The 11732-nt window shown below is 37.1% G+C and overlaps 1 protein-coding gene across 1 annotated transcript in view; it reads left to right on the forward strand.

Annotated features, from left to right (window-relative positions):
• Positions 1 to 11469, forward strand: part of ARF4 (ADP-ribosylation factor 4) — a 12164-nt gene extending 695 nt beyond the window's left edge. Inside the window, exons 2-6 of the mRNA XM_010572500.1 lie at positions 6488 to 6568; positions 7080 to 7189; positions 8573 to 8644; positions 9170 to 9295; positions 10190 to 11469. Coding sequence (XP_010570802.1) covers positions 6488 to 6568; positions 7080 to 7189; positions 8573 to 8644; positions 9170 to 9295; positions 10190 to 10276 — 476 coding nt within the window. The 3' untranslated portion in view covers positions 10277 to 11469. The remainder of the gene's footprint in view (positions 1 to 6487; positions 6569 to 7079; positions 7190 to 8572; positions 8645 to 9169; positions 9296 to 10189) is intronic.
• Positions 11470 to 11732: the final 263 nt, after the last annotated feature.

The following is an 11732-nucleotide window of genomic DNA, read 5'->3' on the forward strand; positions in this document are numbered from 1 at the left end:
CCCCCCCCCCCCCGCCCCCGAGTCCCGCTGATCGGGGGTCGCGGCTGCGCTGGCCCGGGTGAAGCAGAGCCCCGCTTTCTGCGGGGTTTGCAGCGAGGCTGCAGCCCCTTCTCCTTGCACCTGCGTTTCCGCTCGCGTTGAGCCGGAGCGAAAACGTAGAACAAAGATCAAATTGCAGTAGGTGAAGCCGGTGCCCGCCTGCCGGGGAAAAGTACGTCGGGCGGAGGGGGGTGTCCCTTTACCGAAAGGCGAGCGAGGTCTGCGCCTTGCTTTTCTCCGCGCTGCCGGTGCGGTTGTGCTCTCGGCCTGGAGACGCCGCTCCTGCCCGAGCCGTGTGGCTTTTCGAACAGGATGTGACAAAGCCCGGTGTGCTTGACACCGAGAGCTTAAGAAATTGCCATATAATGGCCGATTTTCGGCAACTATGGTGCCTGTATCTCTGACTCTTGTGAAAGGACGTTTCGGTATAGCGACTGTGTGCTTTAATTCTCCTGTACCTCATGTACAAAACCATAAAACCCAGTAGGTTGCTCTTCCGGCGCCTGCTTAGTTTTACTGTCTGCCCGTAACTATTTATTTGGAATTAGATTGTGGTTCTCTCGACACGGACTGCGTAAGAGTTGAAGCAAGAGGTTCTTGAAGGTTCTCACTTTAAGATTACGGTTCAAAAGGTCAAAGCCAGCGCATACTGCATTCGATATTTCCTCCTCCACTTCAACTCCTTCCTGCCTTCTTCCACCCACCTACCCACTCCCACAAGCTTTATGTACAAACAGATCTTAACCCCTAAATTTTTCTCAAATTCTATTACCAAAGTGAATGGAACTTGATTTATGGCCATTGACTGAAGTAGCTTGTCCTAAGAAATTACACGAAGTGCTCACTTCAATACAGCCAGTGATGGGGCTAGGTCCTAACTGTGAAACTTCTTGGCACGCAACTCATCCTTAATGCTGCCTGGGTATGCACAGCAGACACAATAATGAAGCTTTTTTTAATTATAATTTTTCATGATCTCCATACATTTTGTGATGACAGAGTTCTTTACTGCATGCACAATAATTTTTATTGTATCTTCTCTGTTTGAAATTAGAGAGTCTCATCCATTTCAAAATAACCTAGGTAATTTTTGTCTTCGAGAAAACTTAGTACATCTTTCGGTTTCAAGGAAGTGATTTGACTGTCTCCCTCGCAGCCAGACTCTTCATATGACTCTGAATGAATAAAGTAGAATCTTCAAATGAGCTTGACTGTAGGATGAGATAGAACTACAAATACCATAGAGACTGTTGCATTCTGCAAAATAATGAGAACAGGAAAGCGATGTCATACAGATCAAAACAGCTTGCAACACTTTAGTTTCTTCATTGGTAGGTAATCAGTTCAAATTTAGGTTAGATATGAGTTAGGGAGCTGTACTTTCTAGCAGTTGGTTCAAATGCTTTTTAATAATTTTGATTTTAAGGCATTATATTCAAATACAGGACTGGATCAGAGCATGAGACTGCACCGTGTTTGTTACGTAGTATAAGAGGCTAAAACTTTTGCTATGTTGTGATGAGAGTGTATCATAGGACCTAAACTGGATGTTTAGAAGCAGAATATGTTACATTGGATATGACATAATTAATTTATACCTGTAACATGGAAAAGAAGCTCTTCATAGCATACTACATTATATATCAGCACTTTGAGGCGAGATGTCTGAATTAATACTGTGACTGAATTAAGCTTCTCCTCAGGGTGATGATTTTCAGTTTATGGTTTGAAAATGAGCTATACAAGGCTAGGCATTTAAGTTTTTGTATGTAGTATACCAATGAAGTAACTTTATGGGGTAAGGTGTTTATGGAGAAATATTTAGGGGGAAAATATTATATGGGTGAGTTGATAATGAACAGATGATTAATTTATAATTCAGACTTCCCTTTCACAGCTTTCTTCTGTTTCTGCAGAATTCAAGATAAAGTGGAATTAATTTAGCTCTTAAGACAGACTTTGTGTTACTGAGTTCTGGAGAATTTGAATATTTCTCATCAGGTACCATTACCAACAGCAAACATGATGTACTAGCTTTTATATTCTCAAATTACACTTATGATAAAAGGTGGACATTTAATGGTATGCTGTTACTGAAATTTTGTTTTTTAAAAAGTGCACTTGTATAATTAAGTACTTTTCAGAAATATTAAGTTAACATTCTGAGGAAATGGATGCAAAATAATTCCTGCATCTTTATAGGTGGAAGTAACATGAGGGAAAAGAAGTAACTGTAGGATAGGATTGAATAACTTAAACTAGGCAATGGGGGTGTTAGAGTGGAAAAACTGAGTCCTAACCCTACACGTACCTATCTGTAAAACTCTTCGCTTGTAGTTTCTCATGCTTAAAAAAGTTATTGATTCATTGTGCACCTTTCAGTATCATAATTTAGTGTTCTGTGTCTTGGTGTAGTTGTGCAAGTATAACTGAGATAATAGCTACTCAGGAGCTTAAAAAACAAAGGTAATTATTAAATACATTGGGGAAGAATTTGTCAGATTCTTTGGGAATTGTGTCACTGTACAGCACAAAACCATTTAGCTGTTTTTATTTGTTAGAGGGTTTTTGTGTTGTTTGTGTTTTGTTTTTGTTTTTTTTAAAACCGCTGTTGGTTTGCATGCTGTTGGGGTTTTTTTGTATGTGTGTTTTCTTGAGAAGCTGTATTGAGAATTGCCCCTTCATATCCCACAAAGACTTACCCAATTGAAACGAAACCTGAAAGAGGAATAGTATGTAAAGGATAAATAAGTTTTGAGAGAACTGGTATAAACGTAAAAGGAAAGTGAAGGAATACAAACCTGTAGTAAATTGGGATTCGTTAATTTCACTTTTTTAAGCTGGCTTTTGATTGTAACATGAATGTCACAAATTGGTTAAATACAGTAGAAGCTGCTTCCCTCCCCCCCCCCCCCCCTCGCTGATTATGGGAAACATTCATTTTAGAAGTGGCAACATGCTGTATTCTATAGCAAACTTTGGAAATCTCAATCTGACAACCAAAATCTATTGGTCTTGATGGGGGTTCCTTTTAAAAAGTCAATTCTCCATTTTTCTGCATCTATAGTTTATATGAAGCTCTCTGCTGTGATAACTGAGGCAGCTTGATATTTAGCCACCAATGATCAAAGTAGAAAGTTGGTAAATGAGGAATGCAGTGGGGTCACAGGGGTGGTGTTCCCAGGGACAAGTGAACTACAAGCTTGAGGTTTAGAAACACAACTGACAGGCTGTGAATGAAACACTCTTAAGAGGAGTAAAGGGCTTAGAACCACAGTGGTTTTAAGAGTAACTGAAAGCATTATAGGTATTTTTTCTCCAGCTAGAGGAAAAGTATATCTGACTCTGTTTAAAGATAAATGGTTGCAAGGGCAAGTCTGTGCTTCCCATTTGTACTTTATTGTAATCTTAATGCTTTGTGGTACAACTGCTGACCATCGTACCCACATCAAGATATTTAGCGCTTGGTCTTGTTGATGGTCAGTCAGGTAATGGAATCAGAGTGAAAATGTAGAATTGGAAATTTACATTATTTGGGGATTTAAGACTTAAGTTTCAATCGTGATAGTTAAATCAGCTTAAACTTTATGACATGGAAGTAGCTCATAGATTTACATTTAGTGTTTCAGTGCAAATGTAAACATGTGTTTGTTCTTGGGCTGCTAAAAGCAATAGTTACAGTTCCTAGTAGCTCAAAAGACTAAATGTGATTTGGTGTTATGAAATTTCTTGTTCTAAAAAGGGTGGTAAATGGCAAGTTGGAGTAAGAAGTATGAATGGACGCTATGCTCTTGATAACTATTGCTTGTTTAGACTTCATAACATTAGCCATTCAGCTAAAAGAGGCAGGTTTTGCAAATAGGGTAATTGTGATTTGCAGAGTTGTGTTCCCTTAGTTAAAAGCTGCTGTCTCACGTGTGGAGTCAGAAGAAAACGCATGTCCATAACTCATCCTGCCTCAGTGCAAAGTCCAACAGCTTAATTAGAATTGTGGATAAGAGTGGATTTAAGCAAAGTCTCTGGGCTTTGCGCTTACATAGCTAATGTAGCCTTCTGCCAACACCATTGAGGTGTTGGTGAGTCCTGGTAAAAGAGTAGAGTGGATAACTGGGGCAGTAATTTCTTAAATTTAGCAAATAGTTTAAAACTCTTGACTAGTTTCTAATTTCTTAACTCTGAGTCATATCTTCAAATGGTTCTCAATACCCTGTGTATATTCTTTGAAATGAGATTAGCTTTTTTCTTTTTGTCTTTGTCTGTATCTTTAGTATAACCCCTAAATACACTAAAACCATTTGTGTAGATAACACCATCTTTCTTTCATTGCTAATTTTAACAAATCTTGTCAGTGTTTGTTCTACTGATAACTGTTCGGGGTTTTTTTGGGGGGGTGGGGGAAGAGTTTGTGGGTATGTGTAGCTTTAATTGATGGTTCACTAAACGATCTTAATTTACTCAAACTGTCACATACATATTATGTACACGCATTATATTTTCTTGTAAAGATCTAGGCACCCTACAAATGCTCACTTGAAGATGAGCTGTGTGAGCATAGTGTTGGGCTTCAAGCATTGTGCTATCAAAAACATAGTTTTTCAGCATAGATGGAGTATTTGAGGGTTTCAGAGTTTGCTCAAAGGGTTTTCTAAGGCTACCCAAAACTTTATTGGTGTAGGGAAAATGCTAACATTTACAGGTTTCATGACTTGCAAGCTCCTGTGAAACTTCTGCCGCACCCTGTTTTTTTTTTTTTTTTTTTTTTTTTTTTTTTGTTCATGCTTGTGTGTGTTTCTAAGAGACCAACACTTAGACAATAGCAAATGTAAAACTGTTAAATTTTAATTTGAACATTTTGGGAGGTTATTACCCCTGAAGGAGCTTTGGTTTTAATGGTAGATTCCATCCCCCCTCCTCCCCCCCTTCATGACATTAACAATTAGAACAATTTTTTTTTTTTTTTTGAACACACAATGATAATACCAAAGACACTGAGTTGGCACGTATAATCCTGTTTACAGTATCAGGTATAGGACAATTATAGCTAGGTTTTTTTAATTAGTTAGCTGTAACAGCAGTTTGTGTCTTGAGAAAGAGGCGGCTTTTTAAGAGTTTGGTTTCATTCTGAATAAGCAGGTAATTTCTAATTCCATTTTATTGTAATGCTAAGGAAACAGTTGTATTAATAGTCAAGTCATCAAACCACTTAAAGCTTAATATATCACAATCACCAATTAGGAAATTAACTGAGAACACTTAAGAATGTAATCAGACAAGGATAACATTTGGTTTCTTGTGCAAGTATTATTTAATTAATTCTTTGATAGGGGTTTTATTTTTGTTTGGGCAAAATTTTATTGGCTATTTTAATTTTCACAAATAAATATTTTATTAAAACCATTGCTGTGGTGTTCAGTACCTACTCTTTATTTAGGTGCTTATGTGCTAGGCATTGGATTCTAACATAAAGAATTGTGTTTTGAGTTGCTCTTGTGTGTTCTGAAATGCCTAACAATGAGCAGTTGCACAGACATTTCTAGAAAACTACAGTGTGTGCCTGCGGTGTTGGTCATGCTTCTCAAAAAATGTCTTTGACGCTCCAGTTTTTGGTTTGTTTTTTTGGTTTGGTTTTTTTTTGTTTTTTTGTTTTTTTTTTTTAGGATCACATATTTACCACATAGCTTACGTTGAAAAAACAGCAAACTTAAGTTTTGTTGTAGAAACAGAAGAGCAAATTTTGGTGCAGAAGGCCTTCTTTAAAGATCAAAAGTGGAGACTCCTAATGAAAGCATCCTAGTGGCTCTCAATAAATAGAATTTATATTCTAAAGAAGAGTTACAGTCCTTAGGCTATATGCGGAGTGATGACAGGATTTTCCTAATGTATGTGTTTCTGTCAATGCAAAAGAAATGTTTTAGCAAAGGGAGAAGAGACTGGAATAAGGGGGACTGAAGTGTCTTCTATGGATAGTGCCTCTTGGTTCAGGTGCATGTGAAACTGGCCTTAGGTGAAGGTTGAGTAAGTGAGACCTTCTCCAACTTGAGTGCAAAGTAGCAAATGTGATCAGTTAGAAACTGTGTGCTGCTTCTAGATTGTTGCTACGCATTTAAAACCATCCTGACTTAGACAGAAGAAACTTTGAAAGTGAATGATAAAACTTAATTAAGTAACACAAATACGAAGAAAGGTGACTAGAAACTTGTGAGCCTGTAGGTTGTGGCTGGAAGTGTGTTGTCAAGCTTGTTTTCTTCATTGCTTGTTCTCTCAGTGCTGGGTAGAGGAGATGGGGAGAAACGGACAGTAGTATATCAACAATGACTTCAGAGTGTTTAAGAAGGTGTTTCTTCTCAGAAAAAAACCCCTAATACTCTGCATGTAAAATGGCATGTTTTAAAATTAGCAGGTTGTAGTTCATATTGTGAACTAAATCAAATTTTCTGTTTATTTCTAGTTGGTTTGGATGCTGCTGGTAAGACAACTATTCTTTATAAACTGAAACTAGGAGAAATTGTCACCACAATTCCCACTATTGGTAAGATAACCAATTCTCATGTCTTCATTCTTGTTACTCTAAATTTGTGTTTTAGAGATGGGCTTCTGAAGAGCGTAGGGATTTGCTATCTTGCTGTTAGTGTAAGAATCAAGACAAACGTGGGCTTTCTAGTACTGCCATAATGTAAATGTGTCAGACCAAAGATACATCTAGACCAGAATCCTGTGTCTGATAGTGGCCAGTAGCAGGTGCTCAGGAGTATAGGAACCGATTAAGTAGCAGTACTTCCCCCAAATATCATGACCCTCTAGCAGTTCATGGTTGAAAGATTTGCTGAACCAAAGGTAGTGTACGTGAATTTAAGCGTTTAATATTTTTTTTCTCCACTTAAGTCAATGTTATTCTTGATCTAGCAGTTCAATTCTGATAAGCCATTTTATATATATTTGGGAGAAGTATAACTTAGGAAGTAGCTATCTTTAACATGGTTAGAGTTACATTTTAACACTAGCATTAACTATTTCTAATTACTTAACTCTTTTATTTTTAGGTTTTAATGTGGAAACGGTAGAATATAAAAACATTTGTTTCACAGTTTGGGATGTTGGTGGTCAAGATAAAATTAGACCTCTTTGGAGGCATTATTTCCAAAACACACAGGTAAGAGTTCTGAGATGGCAGTAGTTAAAGACGTGTTTGTAAAGTCTCATGCTGTGTAGAGTATATGTGGAAAGTTGTCCTCTGTCCTTTCCTTTCAGAGAGGTTCCTCACTACTTCCTGCAAGTGCTGAGGGATACCCAGATTTTATTCTAGTTGAAGCTAGTTTGTTAACCTGAAGGCTTCAAGTCTAGTCGTGAGTGTAGCCTGGCAAGGATGAAATCCTTTAGGATCTACCAGTGTTCTGTAATGTGCCAGAGCAGCTGGTTTGTTTGTGAGGAACTCTTCAACTTTACCCTATCCATACTTTGATCTGTTTGAACTGGCATTGCCTTATGCATAAAGATTGTTACTGTTTAAACACCCTTCTATGTACTCTTTTTTTAATAATCGGCCTTAAAATATACAGCTTTTACTGTGCTATATCAGTGTATTTAGTACATTGAGTATCTAAAAATAGCATAAAAGATCTTGTTACCAATTGATTAGAAAGTGTCAACTTCCTATTGATGTGACTGCTGTCATTTTTGGTGACATAAATGTGATTCTTTCCGTTGGTTCACAAGTAGTAAGGTAAGTTGCTTATTAGTATCAGGAAGCTTGGGGGAGTGTGTTGTTTTGTGGGTTTTTTGGTTCTGGGTTTTTTTCTGTGTTGAATATAGAATTGTTTCCAAGAAACTTCTGTGCAGCATAAAGCATATGATTGGTGCAGAAAAATGGAGAAGTCTGGATTGACAAAAAGGAGCTAGCAAAGTACTGTTGTGAATAGACTAATACTTAATTTCAGTTCCTTATTCAGCCCTGTCACTAAATATTTTTAAAAGATGCTCTCTTTTCTTAGAATGATAAAATGTAAGTCTTTCAGACTGAAATTTTAAGAGTAAATAGTGTGCGTGTGTAAGGAGGACGCTTGAATAACAGAGATGCCATGAGAAATGCTGTTTGGTACAAACTTTTTAAAACAAATTCAGGCCTTACTTTAAGGGTGTGGGTTTTTTTCAGTGAAACATGAGATGGTGAAGCGGTTGCAATTCTCTTGCTGCATTTAACGTGATACAATGAGTGAAAAGGGAGGGGGGAGAGTTAGCTTCTGAAATTTTGCTGGAGTCTCCCCCCGCCCCCCAAACTAATGAATCCCACAGTAATCTGTAAACCAACATTTGTGTGTGTTAACTTTATTGATTTAGAAGGCCTAGCTTTATTCTGCAGTTAAAACTTATTATATAGCTGTTCAGACAGACATCTTGCGCTGCTTAAACAGAAATTTCTCTCAAATTTTCTTACCTAAGAAAGGGGATGATTGCAATATTCAATATGAGTTATTTGGTTTTTAAAATAGTATTGTATGTTTACATTGGTTTTTCAAAACTGCTTAACTTCTTACAGGGCCTCATTTTTGTGGTAGACAGCAATGACAGAGAGAGAATCCAGGAAGCAGCAGAGGAGCTGCAGAAAATGGTAAATATAGATACCTTCTGAAATACAATTGTTAAACTTACTTGTCATGTTTTTGGATGTCTGTCAGCTTCCCCAAGAGATTTAGGATTTTAAAATTTTAGGGAGTTTGTACAGTGCATATTGTGTTCACCTGGTAATTCTGGGTCACGTAGTGCACTGACTTGTAACTACAACTCTGTAGAGCGCTTTAGCTCAAGAACTACTAATGTGTCAGAACCTTTCTTTTTGTCTTAAAACCATAATAGAAATGCAGCAGAGTAAGAAAGAATTTTGGAAAAACAAATCGGTGCTAAGAATTTCAGCAGCAAGATGCCAGTAAATTTAAACTGCCTATTGAAAGAATATTTCCTTACTTGTAGGAGAAGTTCTGTTGGGTACTAGTTCCATTTCACTTAGTACTTACTAGTGACTTCAGGAGCAAGAATGAAAATGTTTATAACCCTTAAATCAGTATTTAGGTTTCTTTAGTGCTTGTTGAAGTACTTAACTGAGCTAATTTAATAACATCACCATTTTTTCTGTTAGCTTCAGGAGGATGAGCTGCGAGATGCAGTCCTGCTTCTGTTTGCGAACAAACAAGATCTGCCAAATGCCATGGCAATCAGTGAAATGACAGATAAACTAGGTCTTCAGTCTCTGCGTAACAGAACTGTAAGTGCTAAACTTCCTGCTTGCTGAACTCTTGTCTTCCTTTATTATATATCATAAACATAAGTTTTCCTTTAAAGGAAAGGGAAGTTCTCACCTCTTTGTGTAAAAAGATGCACATACCTGCTATTAAACTCTGTACTGCATAGTTTAAGGTCCTTGTTGAAAATAAGTGATTTAGGAGTATAATCCAGTGTGTATAGCTATTGCAGGTGTTTCATCTCTCACCTTTTCTTGGAAAAATAAATATTCCAGTCTGTCACTGAAATACAGCTGTCAAACATGTTTGACAAAGTATGTGGTGGGCTTTCCCATTTTCTCAATATTTGTTGTTATGGGGGAGAAAATGCTTTCTGCGTTCTCACCACTACAAAGATGAGAAGAAATTAAGTAGCTCCTGAATTGTTAGATTCCATCTGCACAAGCCTTTGAGACATAGGGTTGCTTCACATAAACCACCTAGCCTTCTGTAATACTAGCTTAATGTCTGTATGTTGACACACTAAGATCATATCCATAGAAGATGTTTTAGAGGTCTGTTGATTTAGATAATTCCATGTCCCATTTCCTAAAAAGCGGTCTTTCAAAAACAAGAAGCTAGTTTTCAGCATATAAACCAAATGCAAGTTCTGTATTTGTTTCTTGATGCCCTAAATGTTGTTCTAGGATTTGGTAGGACAACACTTGAGTTTCCAGATAATGTCTGAACCCCGTCTGCTTTATATATACTTTTCAAAACTTTTAAAAATACCATGCGTTTGATATTTACTCTACTTATGGCACGAAACAGTGTTTAAAGAACACTGAGTGTGTATCTGAATGTCACATATTGTGATAACTTATCTTGCATTTTGTCAGTATTTATATTTAATTTCTGTTTGTGTTCTACATTAACAGTGGTATGTCCAGGCTACCTGTGCTACGCAAGGAACTGGTCTGTATGAGGGACTTGACTGGCTGTCAAATGAACTCTCAAAACGCTAACTCAAACTGGATGACTCTTTCACCAGGGACATGTTTGATATAAGTGGTCTAGGCTTGTTACAACAAAATTAGTTCGCATCTTGGTTATTACAGTATCTGGAACTGATATTTGGGCAGGATATTACAGCGTTTCAACTTATTTTGTTGCCAATTATTGTTTACCGAGCTACATGTTGCAAAGGTAGCAATATGCTTGGGTAAAAATCTCCTTAACTTGGAAAAAGTGTATCTTCTGATTTTATTCCCCTTGTTAGCCTAAATGCCTGAATATAGTTATTGTGACAACTTTAAGATCTGTTTTGAATACTCTTCTGAGCCCCAATAAATTAATGTTTTTTTTCTCCCTGCTACTTTTAGTTTACTGATGCCCTGTTTCATTCCTCAGACAGTCTGCTGATTTAAAAATGTAGCATTCCGTATGTATTTATTTCTCTCCCTTGCCAAAAAGAATTCCTAATACTGCTTGTTCCAGCCAAGGAAATGCTCTAAAACACTATACAAATCTACTGCACTGAGGAACATTTTATTAATCCTTGGGTTCTGTCAGCCCAACTTGCCTTTGTGTGAATTGGATTTGATGGGTAGAATAGTTCTGTGCTGGTTGCGAAGAGCTCATGTTGAGGTTGTTTTTAATATTCAGCAGATTGTCTTCCTTTATATTGTATCTTTTTTTTTTTTTTATGTTGCATGTTGCTTTTTGGTATCAGCCTGACTATTTTTGCCCAGTGTATAATAGTTCTGCTGAAGTTTTACTGTTTGTTGGTGAACATATCTTCATAAAGAAATTTTGGAAAATTCATCAAACTCAATGGATTAGTTTCTTCATAACCCACTTGGAATTATTCCTAATAAAATGATAAAATGTATAGTTCTGTGTACGCTCTTCTTGATTCCTGAAATAGTTGAATTGCAAATTACCACTTACTCTTTTTCCATATACTGAGCTTTCCTGCAGCTTGAATGTGAACATCAGTCTCAGTTTTTCACTTGTTTGGAGCTATGTAGAGCGGGACATGGAAGGTGGGCATCAAAGTTGTATACAGTGCAGTAGAGCAGCTGTCCTCAAGACTTAAATAATTCTGTAAGTGTCTTCTGAAGTTGTAAATCTAAAATTCCTTTTAAGATGTCCAGATATGAAAATACTAACAGTTACAAAAATTGTAATAAAACAAATATGAACTGTCTGAAAAGCATGCATGTCTGTTTCATAGCTGTATCTACATTTAAAAACCAACATGGGTTCCCACAGGAGAATCACAGATTCTGTTGATGGCTAGCTGGAAAGCTAACTTGAACACTTGTACAGGGATTTAGTCAATATTATATTAATGGTGATAGTCACCCCAAAAAATCAGCTTTATGCAACTGCTGCTGTCTGCTTTCATGTTTCTGCCCCCTTAAACCTCTGTAGTTCAAAAGACTTAGATTAACATGTTTTTTGAGGCTGCTGTTAATG

This window comes from Haliaeetus leucocephalus, unplaced genomic scaffold (assembly GCF_000737465.1).
Source record: "Haliaeetus leucocephalus isolate CR32 unplaced genomic scaffold, Haliaeetus_leucocephalus-4.0 Scaffold2, whole genome shotgun sequence".
Taxonomy (NCBI): domain Eukaryota; kingdom Metazoa; phylum Chordata; class Aves; order Accipitriformes; family Accipitridae; genus Haliaeetus; species Haliaeetus leucocephalus.